At 50.1% G+C, this 21,301-nt stretch overlaps 1 protein-coding gene across 2 annotated transcripts in view; it reads right to left on the bottom strand.

Annotated features, from left to right (window-relative positions):
* The window catches only part of ATG2B (autophagy related 2B), a 70,843-nt gene extending 50,098 nt beyond the window's left edge, over nt 1–20,745 (bottom strand). For both annotated transcript variants that reach the window (XM_061551226.1, XM_061551227.1), the window contains exons 1-9: nt 20,383–20,745; nt 10,807–10,969; nt 9,983–10,138; nt 8,016–8,118; nt 6,190–6,385; nt 5,164–5,397; nt 3,095–3,191; nt 1,405–1,596; nt 771–880 (exon numbers count right to left, since the gene is read on the bottom strand). In XM_061551226.1, coding sequence (XP_061407210.1) covers nt 771–880; nt 1,405–1,596; nt 3,095–3,191; nt 5,164–5,397; nt 6,190–6,385; nt 8,016–8,118; nt 9,983–10,138; nt 10,807–10,969; nt 20,383–20,550 — 1,419 coding nt within the window. In that variant the 5' untranslated portion in view covers nt 20,551–20,745. The remainder of the gene's footprint in view (nt 1–770; nt 881–1,404; nt 1,597–3,094; nt 3,192–5,163; nt 5,398–6,189; nt 6,386–8,015; nt 8,119–9,982; nt 10,139–10,806; nt 10,970–20,382) is intronic.
* Nucleotides 20,746–21,301: the final 556 nt, after the last annotated feature.

The raw sequence follows: 21,301 nt of genomic DNA, 5'->3' as shown, positions 1-21,301 counted from the left end.
TTACGTAAGTCGGGTATTCCGCAACCTAGGGAATAATTGCACACACAGATGTGGAGCATTGTATGTACAACCACCCTCAGTCTTATCCATGCTACCAGCTCAAAATAACTGAATAGGTGGTCATTTGTCATTCAGACCATCAACTGAAAGAGTGAGGAAAATGTGGCCATCCTAACAATAGGCAACAGTGAGAGGAAGACAGCTGGAGGCTGGTTCCGTCCTCATCAGGACTCATTGGTACAATTCGTCTGTCAATGTTCGTCGTTAGCATCTGCCTCTGGACTTAATGAAAAGAGTATTCGCATGTACAATACAATAGTGCCACATATAATCAAACAACATTACAGAGGCCATATCTAAACCTCCATCACAACACCCAGGTCTGTCCCCATGTGAGGGCTGTTCATCCTATGCTAAACATTTGAAAGTGCACCCCCTAATGACAACTATCCCTGTGCGGCACAAGGTGACTCCACTCCTGGCCTGCAATAAAGCACGAGTCTGCCAGAAGGGGGCGGTGAATGCTGCTCTGTGTAATCCAAATACGTGTGTCTGTGCGTGTGCCCGTCTCCCCGCATGTCTCCATGCGTATGTGCCCATGTCCCCACGTGTACCTGGGTCCCCGCTTGTCGATATGCATGTCCCCGTGTTCCCGCGTGCCTCCACGTGTCTGTGTGCATATCCCCGTGTCCTCGTGTGTATCCACATGTCGGTGTGCGTGTCCCCCGCGTGTCTCCACATGTCGGTGTGGGTGTCCCCACGACTCTCACGCTGGTGCTGCTGCTGAAGGACGTGTCCAGGTCGACCTCGGGGGGCTCTCCAAGTGGGGGCAGGGACCCCACACTCCCCGACATGTCCGCCATCGAGAAAAACTCATCCTCTGCGCACAGACACCCCCCCGAGGGGCATGGTAAACACTCAGGGTAGGACCGTTGGCGAGCACCGATTAAGAACGGAGTGACACACGAGGGGGCGGTATGGCTGGCACCATCCCCAACCACATTCGTATTTTGCGGAAAGTTCACAGCAGTTATCCCGTGGGTAGGGTGCCTGAGACTCAGCAGTAAACAGGACACCCACCCTGCAACTTGCAGACGTCTCTGAATGGGAAAAGGTTAAGAAACCTGGTCAGGTGATGCGGTCACTCTGACTTCCCGCATTCCATCCTGAAGATGCTTGACGCAGTTTTCAAGTGACACGTCGAATCTAACTGCTGCTACATTTGATTGCCGAGAGCTGTTCTCCAACGTCCCGGTGAATGGAAACAAATAAAAATTTGGATTTGCCGGGTGGTGGCTCTAACAACGTAACTATCTCCGAAGCGTCCGCGACGACTGCACGTATGACTCGAGTGCGTTTTGTTGCGAGTGTAAGCGTGCGCACGTGCGCAACGTCGAGGCTCACCCCTACATGCCGGCGCCATCCTGTGAGTGAGGCCGGCTGCGTCGTCCTGAGCACCGCCGCGCCCCACGTGCCGCCCCACGTGCTCCCCTTGCCGCTCCGCCAACTGCCGGTGCAGCTGGGATTCGATGCGGCGCATGTCCACCGACTGCATGGGGCGGCTCCTGCCCAGCGTCTCCCGCAGGCAGCCGCCATCTGTGTTGGCGCAACTGTTATCCACGGGGCCCAAAGCCGCGAGAACCGGCCCGGTCGCGTGACTCGCAAGGCGCGGCGCCCACGGACCCCCGTGCCCTGCGCCGGCAGCAGCAGCAACAGCCGCAGGCTCCCAGAGAGAGCAGCCTCAATGGCTGAGGTTCAGGGTTCGATTCCAGCGGTGGGCCTGATTAATAATGTGGGTGTAATAACCAAAAAAATATAATACCTCGCGCCGTCTGCTTCGCAGTGGACACTGATTATGTCATTCGCAAGAGTAGGCCACTGTGTGTCGGCGCCATGGTCCAAGTTCGCCAAACTACAAATTTACTCGCAAACTACCCGATTGGAATTACACATGGGAATCATCAATCTCTTACTGGCAGACTATTGCCCCAGGGTCCCTGTTGAAAATTAGACAATCGTTACCATTTCCTTTTCAACTAGTTCAACAAAAATAAACTTGGAACTTGGGTTCACAGCGCTAGCCATTACGCGAGTGCCCCATGCACAAACATGCACGTGCTACCCATAATCCTTATGTAGGGAAACCTACAACGGTGTTTTAGGATGGTTCTCGCCGATAACAATAAGCTACCGAGTACCACTGGGTTCAGAGGTCACATGGTCCTGGTGATGGGGAACCGGTAACGGCTAAATTGGCTCAGTGTTTCCGTTGTTTAAACAAACCCCGACTGAGGAACCCATATGTAAGAGGTCTGTGTTGCCGATAAACCACATGTGATCCGACCAAGGAGCCGCATGGCAGAAAGACTGCCTAGCAATCAGAACGTCACAGTCACGGGTTGGCTCAGCTCGGCAATGTTATCATTATTCTTCTGGGGGGTCAATGCATAGGGCAATATTTAGCATGACATCAGCAGTAATTTGTCCGACAAGGAGGCAAGTCCCCTGTACAAGAATGTGGAATTTCCAATGCTGGCGAATGGCTGTGAATGGAGAGGAACAGGGAGTCTCTGTTGGCATTGGCATGACTGTTCTGACAACCGCGTACTCCGGTGAGACACTGCTACAGCGGTGAGCACACAACGGCAGCATGGTTGCACTGACGTGAGAATGACAGCAATAAAATCAGCTGGCCGATCCGAGCCATCCAAGGAAATAAAAAAATGTGTGTTGAGCTGCATAAAATTAATCAACCTAAAAATCAGATCATACACAGGGGAGGTGGGGGACAGCACACGGCGACACAGCGTATGGTGGCATTCAGCCTCCGTCTCCAGTCCATCAGGTCCCTCACAGTGCAAGGCCAGCTCCCTTCCCAGTGCCTACCCCTGGAGGTAGCGATCAGCCTGCTGCAAGCTACTGTAGCAGCCACAAGGATCCGGCCTCCCCCCTCAGCCTCCTCTTCCCGCAGCAGGGCAGCAAGAGCTCCGATAGGGAGCGGCTGCTCCCGCTGGGCCGGCCTTTGGTTTGCGAGCGGCGCGCGCGTGGACAAACACCGCTGCAAAACGACATGGCCACCCGACACTGCCGGTACCTGGGCCCCAGAGCACGGAGAAGAGGTCGAGCAGCAGGTGGGCTTGCCTTGGGGACGCGAACACGTTCAGCGAGCCCATGCTCGCCTTCACCTCCAGCTGCGACAAACATCGAGCACGGACAACGACCGCCTATTAACGCGGCCGGCACGGCATCGCAGGATGAGGAAGTGATGGCGATGTGGCCAGAACTACGTATTGCCAGACACGTGCAAGACACGTGGGGACACGGGGATGATGTAGGTTTGTAAAATGTACGTCCGTGTGTCCGTGTGCGCACGTTTATACTCGTAAAGTGGTATTCAAAGCAGTCTTTCGGCGAAACAAAGCAACGGAGTGGCACTCATCTCTATTGATAGTCCTGGACTCAGTGGTGGAAATTCCACATTTGCATGGTGGGGGCCAGGCTATGTAGATATGGCACTGTTGACTTGACCACAATGTACACTTAATTTATCAGCATGCCATGCATGGCGGCCGCATCAACCCGTGACTGGGATTTTGAACATCTCCTCTCTATCGATCGACCGTCACTCCCGCGTCGACACAAACGAGCTCCGCTCTGTGGGAACTCATTGGTGGTTGTGCTGTGTGGAGCAGTGGTTCTCTACCGGGGGGCACGGAGCCTCTTGGGGATATTTGGAAATGTCCCAGGCGGTACGTGAGGTGATTTATAAATGTGTGAGATTATATCGTACATGAGAGGCATTGGGGAATAATCATGTATGAATATGCTAAGAGAAAATAACTATACAATTTAAATCCAAATGGTACCCTAGAAGGATATAAAATACTTTTTTAAACTCACTGATCATAAACAATGTGGTTTCCAAGAGTACCCAGCGAGCACGACAACATTACGTCATGCGTGCAGAGCGTCCATTCATTTTTTATTCGTTTGCAGTTGCTTAGCTGGTTAGGATACCTCACAAAAGGACAACTGGTAAAACAAAAAAAATCGATGTTCATTATTAATTCATTTATTTCTCAGAACCATGATGGGTCAGGCAAGGGGGGTTACTCAGTTGAAACTAAATTCAACGAGGGTACAGCAGTAGCCAACAAAGGTTGAGAACCACTGCTGTGTGGAGAGTGACCACACAACTCAGCGCTGCGTCATTTCCACCACTACCGGCTCACGGCCGCCAATAGAAGAGACGCACACTGCAAGACGCTATGCCGCAGGAGGACGACGCTCTGACCAGCCTTGGTGAATTACTTAAGTTTCAGATTCGTAATTGGTTTCTGTTTAGGTCCGAACGTGTAGCTGTAATGGTCAAATATGAGCTGTAACCCTCCACCTCCCGACAAGACCAAACAAAGCAAGTTGTCACGTGGGAAGATATCGCAATTGATTTGGTTTTTCAGCTAAACCAATTACAATGAAAAGAGAGAACAATTTCTGGCCGACGAATGGAGGTTACAACCAGCACCATCAGGTGGAAACAAGAGTTCGCATGAATGCCCTTCCTGATCCAGGTCCTCAATTCGGTGCTGTGACGTCACCAAGGCAACCATGCAGGCAAACCGGTTTAATAATAATCAGAGCCAGAAGATGTTTTCGTCTGACATCAGGGACAAAGCAACAGTATTGAAACGTGTGAAAGTTTAATGCTCAACTTTTTCATCCAAACCAAGGAGGCCAAAGACGCTATGTGGATCGCAGCGACAGGGTCTACCGAATGTCTCCTTGAACTGGCTGATGGATTGCTGCTAGATTGGTTGTAACTTACAAGGTCCAAATAATGTTAACAAGGTAAATTTATTTAGATAGATCAATTCGTGTAACAACGTAAAATAGTGTAACAAAATAAAGGAGTTGAACAAGGTAAATAGTGTAAGAAACAGTGTAACAAGGTAAAATACCTTAATTATTGGTGAATTATTTTCCACCACAAAAAACTATTCCCATCCCGCCATGGCCTTCTTGCCAGTTCCACGTAACCGTTAATCATTTGCGTAACATGCACACAATTGTTTTTACAGCATCGGGAGGCCACAAAACGGGGGTATTAGTTTCGCCACCCGGGTGGGGGGGGGGGGACACGAGGGGTTGGGTCGCGACCCTCACCTTCGGCCCAGGCAGGGCCTCGTTCTGCTTCAGCTGAACATTGACCTCCACCGCGCCGGCACAGCTCGCCACCTGCAGGGGTGGCGGCGGCGTGATAAGGGGGGCGGCCGCGTCGTCGTCCACGGGCTCGCTGCGCAGCCCCGCCGCGCTCCCCGTGGGAGACAGCGAGAACTGCGGGTGTGGCTCGGACACGATGCGCGGGTTCCACGACGGCGACAGCTTGGGCTCCGTGTCCTGGCGGTAGGGGAGACGGATCGCACGCCGGCGAACGAGATTATTCGCGACGCTGTCGCGCGATTAACACCGTAAATCCGCTCGACGACGACGTCGAACCGAATGTCGGCATGACGCGCAAACGTGGATACCGATGCACGTCGAGCGTGCGGCAAGCCGGCGTCTCAGAATGGCCACAGTGAGCTTCTGGATGTGCCTGCATGTTAAACTTCTCTCGCACCATACGTAGCCAACCGTGCTCATCGGAGGTGCAGGGGAAGGCCAACAAACTAAACACCAGAAGCAGTTCTAAATAAATTAGTTTTCAATCTATATTGAGCTGAGTAGGTTGCATGGGTGGTGAACTGGGCTGACCATCCTGTTGTTTGTTCCCCAATACACATACTTGTGTACATCTATATATATGGGTGTGTGAACGCAAGCCGTATTGAGTTTAGGGAGCGGCAGTGGAGTGGTTTGCGCGCTGCGCTATGAACCCGCCAACCAGAGTTTAATTCCCGCTTACGCCCAACACCAGTGACGATTACCTGAAACGGCGCTGGGCCTCCCTAGATCGACTTAGCCTCAAATGAGTACCCGGTGCAGTGTGTAGTAAAACATCGCCGCTTGGGAGACAAAGGCGGCCGGGCTTGGTGCTGGCCACCCACCCCCTCGTGTAGCCGTGCCAGCCTTCATAGGCGGTGCTACTCGCTAACAGCACTCACAACAACAGTCTGTTCCAGGCTGCACGGGGGAGGGGGATCTGTCGTCTACTTGTCACGAGCGTGGCGAGCGTGCGTTGTGGCTGCACACCTGGTGCGAGGGCGGCGTGCGGGGCGGCGTCCGGGCCTCCGCCGGGATCTCCTGGCAGAAGACGTCGACGTCCACGAGGCGCAGCGTCTTGCGCGCGAAGGCGGCCGGGTGGTGCAGGTCGACGTGCTCGCCTAGCACGCCGCCGGGGCCCAGGTCCCCCACCTCCTCGCACGCCGCCTCGTCGCAGTAATCCATGCTGCTCGCGCACAAACACGACGAGCCCGCCGAGTAGCCTTCAAGCGGACTGTTGGGGCGTGGTGTGAGGCGGATTGCTGTGGCTAGTACCACGCCTGGTCACGTCGGTCTACCAGGTGACGATGTTGATGCACCGCACTAGGTACTGGTTTAAGGGAGACTTGACCTCGGGGAAGCTCAGGACTGGTTTGGGATATTCGTCACCCATGTTAGTCGTGAGCGGGTATTGAACCAGAGTTGCTGGGTTCGTAATGCAGTGTCGCTAACCACTGCACTACGGCTCCCCCACATACAGACACGTCAAAATACGGACAAATATATACTCATACGAGCTGACCCGCTACAGTTGTCCACGCTGCCCACCGTTACCCACCCGCAAACTTGGGCTGACACCTTAAGAGTAATCTCCACAATAGTAATTCACTAAACATGGCAGTAATTAAATATCTAATTACATACACACATACAAAGAAAAAGATCCCCCGTATAGCCTTCAAAGGATGTTGGAGCAAGTGCTGTTTGCGAGCACCTACGAAGGCCGACAGCACAATAGGGGATGGGTGGGGAACACCACGCTCGGCCGCCTTTGTCTCCCTAGTGGAGATGTTTACACACCGCACCAGGAACTCATTTGAGGCCGAGTCAACCTAGGGGAGGACCAGGACCGGTTCAAACAATCGTCACTGGTGTTGGCCGTGAGCAGGAATCACAAGCACACGCCAGGGGTTTGGTTGCGGGGATGAGTACAAGAAGACGTTTGGCAAGGCACAGCTTGTCGCCTACGAAGGCCAAGCTCAGAGCAACAAATCAACACATTCACACATTTGATACAACAGTTTCAGAACCGGAGGCGATGTTGCTATGTATAATCCCAACTGAGTAAATTGCAGGTAATTTTTCTATTTTGGCTAATTTTCAACCATGACAGCGGAACACAATGGCCTCCTCTATTAGAATGACGTCAGGGGATATTTAACGTACACAGTGAAGCCGGCGGTGCATAAGTGTTTCACGGTTAACACCACAGTAATAATCAGGGCGGCCTGCCGGATTTAGAACCATGAATCTGGCTATAAATCAGCAATAAGCTGTGAACAGCGGCACCACTGGGCCTGGTCACCTCCAGGAAACAACCTCCATCAATGACAAACCAGTTCCAGGCACCATCAAGAGTTAGCGGCAGTCTCAGAGGACCTGGGGGTCCAATGAACGACGTGGTCCTAGGGGAGTCCCCGGTGGTAGACAAGATGCGGGACAGGTGTCGGGAGAGGCATTGGCGTTGAGGAGGCGTGCGGAGGACACGGAGGTCAGGCGGGGAGTTGTGAGATGGCACGGGGGGTTAAGCCAGGCAATGCGGTGGTGAACAAAACCCAACGAGGTCAGGGAAAACGTGGAAATAGAGCAGCACGGAGGCAGAGTGGAGGCGCCAGAGAAAGTTTGGGTTGGGCAACATAAACATAAACAGCGCATAGACACCCCAACTCCAGACAGTGCACTAACCCACAAAAAACACACATCTCACATACATGGACACCTCTCACACAAGAACATACATCACACACACATCTCCCACACACATCACACACACATCACAGACACACACACGCATCTCACACACCGGCCCTACGCACCGTTTGATGCGCAGCTCGAGCGCGACGCCGCTCTTGGCGTTGTCCCGCACGTGCTCCACGCGCACCACCGTGTCGAGGAAGGCCAACTTGACTCGTCGCAGCACTGGGGCGCAGGGACACGGGGCGACCGCATCAGAACCACCATGAGTCACCGCACCACATCTCACCATGCTACGCCACCAGCACCACACCTCACCCATACTACTCCACGTCACACTACACCACGCCATCAAAATCACAGTACACATCTACATAACACTGCACACCACACTACAACACCCAACTACACACCTCGCCACAAATACTAAATCTTACCACACTACACCACACAACCAACACCACACCTTGCCACCAACACCAAATCTCACTCTGCTACACCACACACACAGCACACAACCAGCTCCACATGTCCCCACACTAAACCACACCTCACCAAAGGTGGTGTTCATCTTCGTTGGCAGTTCTGAGCCACTGGTGGATATTCCGCACTGCTCTGGCAGAGACTAATCTACAAACACCACCTCAGTAACCAATGTAAACTATTCAGAGTACAACCACTGTTGACTACAAACAAAATAATACTCATTTTATTGACCCCAGAGGGATGATGGACTGAGTCGACCACCATCCAAGATCTACATTTACAACTCTTTCGACTCCTAAACATGTCGGGGGAAGTTCCCACGAGGTTAAAAACTGGGCTGTTAAACATCTTGGCCATCCAAAGGTTTATTTACAATTCTTAGGGGTTCGATGAAACACTTGGGAATCACAGAGCCAGACTGAGGCACCGTATCTCTTTCGCTATATACGCCGGCATTCATTCTCAAATGCATTGGCGATCATGGCCGTCTTTCATTTATGTCTGTTCATGATATAACTCAACAACTTTGCATTAGATGCTCCCAGTCGCATCCAATTGTTAAGACTGCTTAAGTACTTAATTTTCCATCTTCCCCGGTTTCTAGTACCCGCAATATTCCCAGTCAAAACATCATATTCAGTCTCTTGTTTTCTCACTACCTCTCTAAATGTATTATGCTCTGCATACATTTGTGTTACTCATCTTGTCTGTCCATGATATTTTAACGTCCTCCTTTAAAAAAAAAAATACACATTTCTGTTGCTCCTAGTTTTTTTGCAGGGTCCTTGTAACTGGCACCGTGCAGAGAATTCTGAGAGGCAGGTGGTGGTGGCGGCCGCCTAGCTCAGTGTTTATGCCGGTCGTCGCGTTAGCGCAGCGGCGGCTGCTTCTTTGGAGGTGAGGGGGGGTGAAGGCTCTGTGCTGTTTACCCGTGGTCGGGTTTCTGGAGACGCGTGGTTTGTCAGACTGCGTCACGAATCCCAGAAGCAAGTATCCCAACAGCTGCACTCACCCACGTGAGTGTGTGAGTGTGTGTGCGTGCTTGGGCGGAATGAACTTAATCTATTTATCAGGGCTGTCAAAATCATTTTCGTGTAATGGCGGTAGATGCAATAAAACCGGTCGTTGCTTTGCCGCGCATAATAGAAACGTGGAGAAAAAAACACAGTGTGTTTAACTGTTTAAATTGAGAATCAAAGCGAGCTGCCACAGTGGTGTAACGGTGAGCACATTGGACTCGCAACTCAGAGGTTGCCGGTTTAATTCCACCTATGAGCGCAGCAGCTGACACAATGGGGCAAGTTTCTTAAATCCGCCCCCACTGCCTCTGTCCACCCACCCAGCAGTACAAATCGGTTCACCAGTCAGCTGATTAGCAGGGCACGTGTGGTGGGGCAAAGCGTGGGCACTCCCACCTCCTCCGACTAAACATTCCGCTGGAATCGGTTACCGGTTACTGTTTAACAACCCTACCAGAAACCAGGGTGTCACGGCTAGTGGGTGTGTACAGGTGTGTGGCCTCAATGTGCACCGAGCCTGGCACAAGTACCATGGCGATGTCATCCCGAATTAAATTGGCAAATGGTGGATGTTGTTGTTGTACCAGTGTCAATGGTCTGAGCGAAGACCTCAAGGCCCTCAAACTGCTGTGTGGCGCAGTCTGGCTGCTCGTCCCCCGGCTGCTGCTTCAGGCACTCCTGCGCCAGCTGCATGCTGCTGGTCATGCACGTGGACCAGTAGAGAGACTCCACCACCGATACTACAAGCACACACATAACAAAAACAAAGATCCCCACGATATAGCCTGAACAGACTGTTGGTGCAAGTGCTGTTAGCGAGCACCTATGAAAGCCGGCACAGCACGCAAGAGGATGGGTGGCCAGCACCATGCCCGGCCGCCTTTGTCTCCCTTGCGGCAATGTTTACACACTGTACCAGGTACTTATTTGAGGCTGAGTCGACCCAGGGGAGGCTAAGGGCTTGTTCAGATAATCGTCACTGGTCTTGGCCGTGAGCAGGAATCGAACTAGGGTTGCCAAGTTCGTAGCACAACGCGCTAACCGCTACAGCACCGCTCCCTACGAGCACACAAACAACAATGACGACTCTGACCCTCCTAAAGATTAAATAACACATTTGGAGAATTGCTATTCGTGAGCACCAATTCAGGCCATCACGGCACACGAGCGGGTGGCCGGGCATGGGCCCGGCCACCTTTTTCTCCCTAGAGGCAATGCTTGCACATAACACGAGGCAGTCATTCGAGGACCATTCAACCAAGAGGGTTCAAACATTCACTGCTGTTTTTTGGCCGTGAATGGGAACGGAACTCACGTTGCCGGGTTTGCAGCGTCGTGCGCTAACCACTACACCACCGCTAACGTACACAAGCACATAATACACATGCACTCATGTGGGAGAACTTACCGGTGGGTGCCTTGGGCCTGAGTGTGAGGCGCAGACCCCGCACCTCCACTGTGGAGTTCTCAAGCAGCAGAGCCGACCAGGGGATGGACACGGAGATGGATTCGATGTAGCCATCGGTGATCTCCAGGGGAGCATTCACCGAGTCCAGCATCTCATTGAGGGACTGAGAAATACACGGGGGCACAAACACATGTATACACAGTGTACAACAACAGCCCGCATTGACCACTAAGTGGCAGTGACATCACCACAGCACTTGCGCCAGGTTAGGTGCGCTTCGAGGTAATGAAGTGTCAAAGGGCTCACTGACAGGTCACGGGACAGACCCAGGTGTCATTGGCTGACTGAGATGACTGGCAGATTCACTACCTGCGCTCCCTAATGTGCCAACCTGCTGTGTTTGAGCCGCCTGCACTTCACTCTTTTTGAGCGTCGCTTCTTTGCCTTATGCAAGCATAGAGAAGGGAGGTAGGTCATGACTGTGGCTGAGAAGACCCAAAGATTTTGTGGAGCAGCAGGCCAGGTAGTTTCCACATCGTGTTACAGTTGATGAAAAGATAATTCCACTCGACTTAAAATGCCACTGCAATACAAACACACACACACAAGATGAAGAAGCAAGCACACCCACCACACGTGTGTATATATATATATATACACTCACAAACACTGAAAAAGACCCCCGTACAAATTTAACAGGCCGTTGGGGCAAGTGCTGTTAGCGAACACAGCACACAAGGGATCGGGTGGCCAACACTACGCCAGCCTGCACACCAGGCCCAGATTCAGATAATCGCCGCTCATGTTGGCCGTGAGCATGAATCGACCTCGGGTGGCCGGGTCCGTAGCACAGTGCGCTAACCGCTCCCCACTTACAGGCATGCACACTAATATGGGAATCTATGTAAACAGGCAGATGCAGGAACACACAAACACATGGACAAGTAAAGACACTCATACACAAAGTTGCACACTGGTACAATTAACACAAACACACATATAGGTAGACAAAGACACCCCGTATAGCCTTAACAGACTGTAGAAGTAATGTAAGCGAGCACCTATGAAGGTCGGAACGGCACACAAGGGGGTGAGTGGCTGGCACCACGCCCTGCTGCCTTTGTCTCCCTAGTGGAGATGTTTACACACCAAACCAGGTACTCATTTGCGGTTAAGTCGACCTACGGGAGGCCCAGAACAGGTTCAAATAATCGTGAAAGGTGTTGGCCATAAGCGGAAATCGAACTCAGGCCGCCGGGTTCATATCACACATATACACACAAACAATTGATACACAAGCACACAAAGACAAAAACACACTGTCCTCGATTTCGCTTTACTGTCAGCGTGAGTGGAGTGAGTGAGCACCTATTAGAATCAGAATATCAGAATCACAATATTTATTTATACCGGAGGAATCAGATGAGCTATAAAGCTCTTTTTCACAGATGTCCAGTAGGCAGCAAAGGCATATAAAGGGGCAGGGATAACAGCACAACATCCCACCACTTTTATTTTCCCAGTGCTGACGTTGAATACACAACAACACCACGTGCTCACTTTAAGCTGAGCAAACCTAGGAAATATCCACACTGGATTAATATAAAAACTGACTGAGTGTTGATGTTTATCATTGCTAGAAATCACACTTGGGTGGCTGAGATGTTGGTGCAGTGTGCAGACCGCAATGTCACACACCGCCACCCGTGCTGATGTCAGCATTAACCCGCGGCCTCTGAGCACGTTAGCAAAATCACACTTCCCTTTTCTGAGTGTCACCGTCACACACTTTTGAATCGAAAGGACTCAAAAGCATGTGCCTAACATGCCAGACCGAGACCACACCTTCACAGTCACCTCTGTGATTGAGATGTTATCTCCCTTGCCTGCTATGCAGAACATGGGTTCGATCGAGATCCTGACAATGCCTGTATATTTGGAGTTTTCCAAACATAGAGGTGTTGTCTCTCTCACCATAGTGGTCACATGGATTTTTCTCCAGGTCCTCCGGTTTTGCACTCCACATTTACAAACGCGTGTTTAGATTATATGGCTACGATAAATTCCCATGCATGATGACAAGCCACTTCAATTAGCTATCATGTGTGGCCAGGTTGCCTCTGAAAAATAGCTAATAGCTTAGTGGGCTTGACTTGGTAACTAAAATAGTTGAGTTTGTAATTTGAGTTTATATATGCAGGGTTTCAACACTGTTTCTCAGGAGTGTCCTGCATTGGGAGGTTTGACCAATTTCGTTTGAAAAAGAATTTTACATGTGGGAGGAAACTGGAATCTACCCAACACAACCCCACACACATTAGGGGATAACAACAAGAGCCGCCATTCGCTACTAAGTGACAATGACGTCACCACGGCGCCTGTGCCAGGCCGGGAGCACTTTGAAGCCGCGTGACGTTTTGAAGGCTCCCTGACAGGAGATTAGGGGACAGACCCAGGTTTCCAGTTGTGCCCCCTGCTGTGCCAACTTGCTGCACTTTAGCGAGGGGACAAACACCCATAGGGACACAAATAAACATGGGTTCATGAATCCACTCATTGTCATGACAACCAAACCAGAGGGTTTTGGAGTTTTCATTAGATTCACGTAAACCCAACCACACCTTATGACCTCAAGAGTTTGGCTCTGGTAAAAAAGCAGCCGAACTATTCAAGTTCAGTGGGAAATATTTACTGAGTCACATCCCCTTTAGTACGGGTGGGCGGCGGTCAAACTTGAACTGCATCTCGTTTTGGAGTTTCTTTGAGGATCTACAAATGGTATTTAGAAACGTCATTAGCCCTATGAATACTTCTGCACAGAGAAGGCAGCAAGGCAATCTGTATAATTCTTGATCAATAAGTATTCGAGCTTTGGAATATGCTGTGTTGTAAATTTGGGGGGCCTCAACACAAAGCCCAAGTGATCCACCAACCCTTGCCACCACCGGGCCGGACCTCAGGCGTGTCGCCATAACCCGCACTTTGATTAGCATGGTTGGCTGCATACGGTGCGTAAGCAGTTCAAAACACATACACAGAGACTCATAGACTCACACAGAGACCCATAGATTCACACAGAAACCCAGACTCACACAGAGACCCGTAGACTCAGACAGAGACCCATAGACTCACACAGAGATCCATAGACTCACACAAAGATCCATACTCACACAGAAACCCGTAGACTCAGACAGACCCATAGTTTATTGTCCTCCCCCCGCACCTCCGACAAGCACAGTTGGCTACGTACGGTGCAAAAGAAATTCTACATACAGTGAGGGAAAAAAGTATTTGATCCCCTGCTGATTTTGTATGTTTACCCACTGACAAATAAATTATCAGTCTATAATTTTAATGGTAGGTTTATTTGAACAGTGAGAGACAGAATAACAACAACAAAATCCAGAAAAACGCATGTCAAAATGTTATAAATTGATTTGCATTTTAATGAGGGAAATAAGTATTTGACCCCCTCTCAATCAGAAAGATTTCTGGCTCCCAGGTGTCTTTTATACAGGTAACGATCTGAGATTAGGAGCACACTCATAAAGGGAGTGCTCCTAATCTCAGCTTGTTACCTGTATAAAAGACACCTGTTCACAGAAGAAATCAATCAATCAGATTACAAACTCTAAACCATGGCCAAGACCAAAGAGCTATCCAAGGATGTCAGGGACAAGATTGTAGACCTACACAAGGCTGGAATGGGCTACAAGACCATCGCCAAGCATCTTGGTGAGAAGGTGACAACAGTTGGTGCGATTATTCGCTAATGGAAGAAACACAAAAGAACTGTCAATCTCCCTCGGCCTGGGGCTCCATGCAAGATCTCACCTCGTGGAGTTGCAATGATCATGAGAACGGTGAGGAATCAGCCCAGAACTACACAGGAGGATCTTGTCAATGATCTCAAGGCAGCTGGGACCATAGTTACCAAGAAAACAGTTGGTAACACACTACGCCGTGAAGGACTGAAATCCTGCAGCGCTCGCAAGGTCCCCCTCCTCAATAAAGCACATATACATGCCCGTCTGAAGTTTGCCAATGAACATCTGAATGATTCAGAGGACAACTGGGTGAAAGTGTTGTGGTCAGATGAGACCAAAATGGAGCTCTTTGGCATCAACTCAACTCGCCGTGTTTGGAGGAGGAGGAATGCTGCCTATGACCCCAAGAACACCATCCCCACCGTCAAACATGGAGGTTGAAACATGCTTTGGGGGTGTTTTTCTGCTAAGAGGACAGGACAACTTCACCGCATCAAAGGGACGATGGACAGGGCCATGTACCGTCAAATCTTGGGTGAGAACCTCCTTCCCTCAGCCAGGGCATTGAAAATGGGTCGTGGATGGGTATTCCAGCATGACAATGACCCAAAACACACGGCCAAGGCAACAAAGGAGTGGCTCAAGAAGAAGCACATTAAGGTCCTGGAGTGGCCTAGCCAATCTCCAGACCTTAATCCCATAGAAAATCTGTGGAGGGAGCTGAAGGTTCGAGTTGCCAAACGTCAGCCTCAAAACCTTAATGACTTGGAGAAGATCTGCAAAGAGGAGTGGGACAAAATCCCTCAAGAGGTGTGTGCAAACCTGGTGGCCAACTACAAGAAACGTCTGACCTCTGTGATTGCCAACAAGGGTTTTGTCACCAAGTACTAAGTCATATTTTGCAGAGGGGTCAAATACTTATTTCCCTCATTAAAATGTAAATCAATTTATAACATTTTTGACATGCGTTTTTCTGGATTTTGTTGTTGTTCTTCTGTCTCTCACTGTTCAAATAAACCTAGCATAAAAATTATAGAATGATCATTTCTTTGTCAGTGGGCAAATGTACAAAATCAGCAGGGGATCAAATACTTTTTCCCTCACTGTACATAGACTCACACAAAGACCTATAGACTCAGAGAGAGACCCATAGTTTGTTATCCTTCCCACAGACCTCCGATTAGCACGGTTGGCTACATATGGTGAAAAATAAGTTCATCATACATCCACACCCAGGGTTCAATTCGTGCGGCTGTCAGCAGCCGCTTCACTCGCAACGCACGTCACATGCGATGCGAGCATGTATACCATCACACTGCCTCTACGGAATCAGCGAGTGACTGCACGTGCATGGGCATGTTCACCTTGTGTGGGTATGTACGTATGTATACATAAGAGTGACTAATATAACTTTTGGTTCATGCCTATGCACAAAGCGCTGTGGTGACGTGACCACCACTTAGTGGCGAATGGCGGTTGTTGTTATGTACGAGTTTATGTTTTGTGTGCTTAAACGTGTGTGTGTGTGCACGAGTGAATCTGTGTTTGTAATGGAGGTGACTTCTCGACCCTGCGCCTTGAAGGAGGCCCGGATTAGAGTTGAACGATTTGGGGAAAATATCTAATTGCGATTTTTCTGACATATATTGCGATTGCGATTTGATTTGCGATTACATTTTTTTAAGTCAAGCTTTAGTTCAATATTCACTGTGTAATAGATTTAAAACATGTGATTGAGCATTACCACATGATACCATCAAAATATGAACAGCTCTTTCTATTCTAATACCAGGATGAGAACTTAAAAGAGATAAATTACTTCCAAACATGTATTTACTAAAATGTTTAAATTGAAATAGAACAATCAAACATATAAATAAATAAAGTTTGTATAATTACATAAAACAATTCCAATAAGAAAGTAATAGGACTTTTCAAATCTAAAAAATCGCAGCCTTTGCGATTTGCTAATCGCATTGTTTCAAATTGCGATTTTGATTTGAAATCGATTAATCGTTCAGCCCTAGCCCGAATAATTCCAACACTCAGCTCCCTTCACTGGGTACCAATCAACTCCCACATCAACTCCAATATTGTTGTGTTTCTGTATACTGCATGCATCCGGCCCAATGACACCATTTTCAATGGAGTACTGAGCGGTAATCATCCCTGGAGATGGCAATTCCACATTCCCGTGAGAGCCTAAATATCGGTCTGTCTCTTGCCGTGAGGTTTCAAGCCACTGATATGAAAACATTCGAGTCATCCTTCCTGAGATCGAACCCTGAAAAGTAAATTACGACACTGGTGCAAAGCACTGCCCAAATTAATCAAGAGCACAGAGTTTAAACAACAAGCAGAGTGCAGTGGTGCCTCGATTAACATGTTGAACCGAAATAGCTGTGAATCGAATACAGGAATAACATGAGTCGGCAAGAGGGCTGTTTCCACTGCCCAGAAAATAAATCGTGATGTAAACAAAGGCAGACGAAGTCGAAAAGCTCACAAATGGACGTCGCTGATTGGCTGAGGGCATGGCTCAGCCCCACTTATGAGCGCTCGGATTGGTCCAAACTGTCACCCCGAGTCCAATAACGTAACACGGTACCGTTAGGCAGAATGTTTACGTGAGTAGAGACCATGGGGGTCCTATGGGAGACAAAACTTTAACCGAAAAAACCTCAACCGATGTCACGGTTAACCGAGGGATTACTGTACGTAGTTTAAACAACAAGCCGAGTAAAGTGTTAAAACAAGAGAATCCTCGAAAGAGGCCGAGCGGCTGAGTGTGGTGACAGGCTTCCGTCAGGGCATCAAGCCAGCACTGCTAAGGCAAGCCTCTTCAACCATATGCCAACATCTATTCATAAACACTCCACTTACAATACTATGGATAAATTATACGGGAAAACAACATTTTATTTAAAAGTCTCCACATGATTCCTACCACTCTCAATAAAAGTATGAACTATTTAGCAGCTTCCTCCTGATGATATGGAGCAATCGCTTTCACAATATTCAATGGCCAGTGGAGAAGGGGGTCAACATTGAGGCATCAATAGACGGGTTGCCCTGCATTTTCTGGTGGCACAAAAAATAACTAGCAGGCTACGCGGCATCATGTCACATATACAGCTGTTGTGACGCCACGTAGTGTCGTGACATTCTACGCTTGTCCATCATCATTGGCCATTATCCGTCCACTGCTGGATAAAGGCCTCGAGAAAGCCATCAACATCCCTCAAGGCCTCACGATGCAACAGGGCGCGTTCCCTCCTCGAGCTGTCACTCCGCCACTCGTCTCGACCACAATCCCTCTGAGCGACGTTGTCCTGCCGTAGCCCGCTCAGCTTTCCTAGCAGTCACTGCGATGCGCCTAACATGCACATGGTCTCCAACCCATGTGCCTCTCTTTCTGTCTCTCAAGAGTAATTCCAAGCACGCACGACTCCGTGCTCCGTGGCGCCCTTTTCACCATTTGTTGCATTTTGTCAGCGCCCATGTTTGTGATTTGTCCTGTACATGCGGACACTAATCTGGGCCTCTCATCTCCAGGTTTCTCGTCTTGCTATCTTGTTTCTATGTCGCTTTCACATCAACAAATGCGTCTCTCGTCTACGGCTCTCTCATCTCCTCCGTCCCTTGTTTTATCTTTCATCTCATTCATCTCTCGTCTCGTTACGTCTCGAGACGGCCACAGCCTGGCGGACCACTCCACGCAGGCTTCGCAGTCCCGCCAGGTGAAGAACCCTGCTCGGATGCATCCCAGGCGCACAAACAACCACAAAAACAGGGTCTCACGTTCTCATGCAGAGCGCGCCCATTGGCGTCAGCCTGCCCTCCCAGTGCCAATGCTCACACAGCTCGAACAAGAATCGGGTTTTTTTTACGGACCGTCAAAATGTTCACATGCATAGCGCTTTGTGATATTTCAATAAAAGACGAGCTGCAGTCAATATAGGGGAGAGCCAGATTAGGTTTCCATTCCACTTGTCACTGATGTAAATGTCCAGGAACTGAACCTGGGTAATAAGAAATTGCAAGGCAACACAGCAACCACTCCCCTACGTATCTAGGTATAAATGCATCTGCAATGCATTTGGGGGATGATAGGGTCGCAGTGAAGAAATTACGATAAGCAGGCGTGGGTACAATGAACAATTAAATAATTATTCAAGTAATTATGTTCACCACGACTAATGGGAGAAATCTAAGACAATGGTGTGTGGATATGAAGGTGACGGGTGAGTGGCACTTGTCATGTGCGAGCTCCGAGTTTTAACAGCAACAATAAAAATACTGAAAAGTGCCCAGCACAAAGGAAAGGCCCCCTTGTGGTGACTCCGAGAGACAAGGGGTGGAGTCGTGGAGAGACACTGGCATTTGTTCAATTACATTGCTACCGAGGTCCATTCCTTGATGCGACATTAGACCGTCAGGCTGTATGGAGTCAGCAGTAGTCGTGAGAATGAAACTTTGTGCCTGGGTGGCAACATCACAGCTCGGATGTAACGTGTGTCCTGCCTATGATATGGGGCGAGTCGTGACGGCCATGTAAAGGATACCTCTGACGATGGACACCAAGATATAACGTGGGTCTCGTGTATCAGGATTCCATCACCCATAGGCCAGGCTACCACCACGACCGCCTCCAACCTCGACGACTCTGAATAATAAAGCCGCCTCAATTTTCTTCCCTTCACCACCTCATCTCTTGCCTTCACCACTTTCACCACCACCGACAATGACGACCAGGAAGCACATTCTCCCCATCGCCGCATACTCCACTCTCACCTCACACTCAATCCATTGTCACACTCAACTCACCCACACTCAACCCATCCACAGATGTGCCCTCATCCCACCCTAACCCTGCCCTTACCCTATTCCCACTCTCACCCCATCCTCATACTCACCCTAGACCCAGACTCACCCCATCCTCATACTCACCCTAGACCCACTCTCACCCCATCCTCATACTCACCCAAGACCCACACTCACCCCATCCTCATACTCACCCTATTCCCACTCTCACCCCATCCTCATACTCACCCTAGACCCACACTCACCCCATCCTCATACTCACCCTAGACCCACTCTCACCCCATCCTCATACTCACCCAAGACCCACACTCACCCCATCCTCATACTCACCCTATTCCCACTCTCACCCCATCCTCATACTCACCCTAGACCCACACTCACCCCATCCTCATACTCACCCTAGACCCACACTCACCCCATCCTCATACTCACCCTAGACCCACTCTCACCCCATCCTCATACTCACCCTAGACCCACACTCACCCCATCCTCATACTCACCCTATTCCCACTCTCACCCCATCCTCATACTCACCCTAGACCCACACTCACCCCATCCTCATACTCACCCTAGACCCACACTCACCCCATCCTCATACTCACCCTAGACCCACTCTCACCCCATCCTCATACTCACCCTAGACCCACACTCACCCCATCCTCATACTCACCCTATTCCCACTCTCACCCCATCCTCATACTCACCCTAGACCCACACTCACCCCATCCCATCCTCATACTCACCCTAGACCCACACTCACCCCATCCTCATACTCACCCTAGACCCACACTCACCTCATCCTCATACTCACCCTAGACCCACACTCACCCCATCCCTCCCCTCACGTCATCCTCACCCTCATCCTAACCCTCGCCTGATCCTCACCCTACCCCCACCTCACCCAATCCTCACCCCATCCTCACAGTCCCCGTAACCCTCACCGCCACCCTCACCCCCAACCGCACCGTCACCGCGCGTCACGCACCCACACGTCGAGCGCGACGTGGCGCAGGGAGCCCGTGCCGCCGTAGAGGTCCACGCTGAGCTGCTGGAGCGTGAGCTTCTCCTCCAGGAGGTGGCCCACGTAGAGCTGCAGCAGGTAGCGGCACGCGCGCTTCTTGATCGAGTCCGGCCACGGGAAGTACCACGGCATGGCTGCGCTCCCCACAAGCCTCGCCTCCTTGTGGCCGCCGTGTTCTCTGCCCTGCTCGTCGCGGCGGTGGTTGTTTGTTACTGTCGCTGTTCTCTCCTCTGCGATGCTGCTGGTGGCGGCGGCGGCGTTGTTGTTGTTGTTGGGGTTCAAGCCCCACGGCCTTCGGCTCGAGCAGTCAACAGCGGCGTGACGTCATATGCATCCACCCCCCACGAAAGACGTCACGCAGGCGGATGACATGACGTCAATAGGAGTTACATCTGGTGTTGACACCACGAAACCGAGTTGGCGGTGGTACATGAGCACTATTTTTAAAAACAACGCAACACGTTCGTCAGTAACAACAATTGTGGTCATATAAATCAGGAATATGATGATAATTGTTTTTTTACCCTTTTATCTGGCAACAAAACTGACACCTTTTTTAAATATAAGGAGTCATGTTTGCATAGACCACAATACCTGCAGTCGTAATGCAAACAAAAAACATAACTCTGATAATGTATGCACTGTCCTTGAAGTTGATTGGTCCACACCCGAGACAGCTTTCCTTAGAGCCTAGTCTCACATGGGGTTGGACCAGATGACGCCAAAAGGCGCACACCTCAAAGACAATGCACCATCAGAGTATGAGAGCTTGGGGTAAGCATTTACACCATTGGAACCTGATTTGCCTTAGAGCCTAGTCTCACCATGTGAGACTAGGCTCTAAGGAAAGCTGTCTCGGGTGTGGACCAATCAACGTCAAGGA

Source organism: Lethenteron reissneri, chromosome 14 (assembly GCF_015708825.2).
Source record: "Lethenteron reissneri isolate LAM-NWPU_2019-01 chromosome 14, ASM1570882v1, whole genome shotgun sequence".
Lineage (NCBI taxonomy): Eukaryota > Metazoa > Chordata > Hyperoartia > Petromyzontiformes > Petromyzontidae > Lethenteron > Lethenteron reissneri.
Note: the sequence above shows the minus strand (reverse complement) of the source record. Positions and strands in the feature narration are given on the sequence as shown.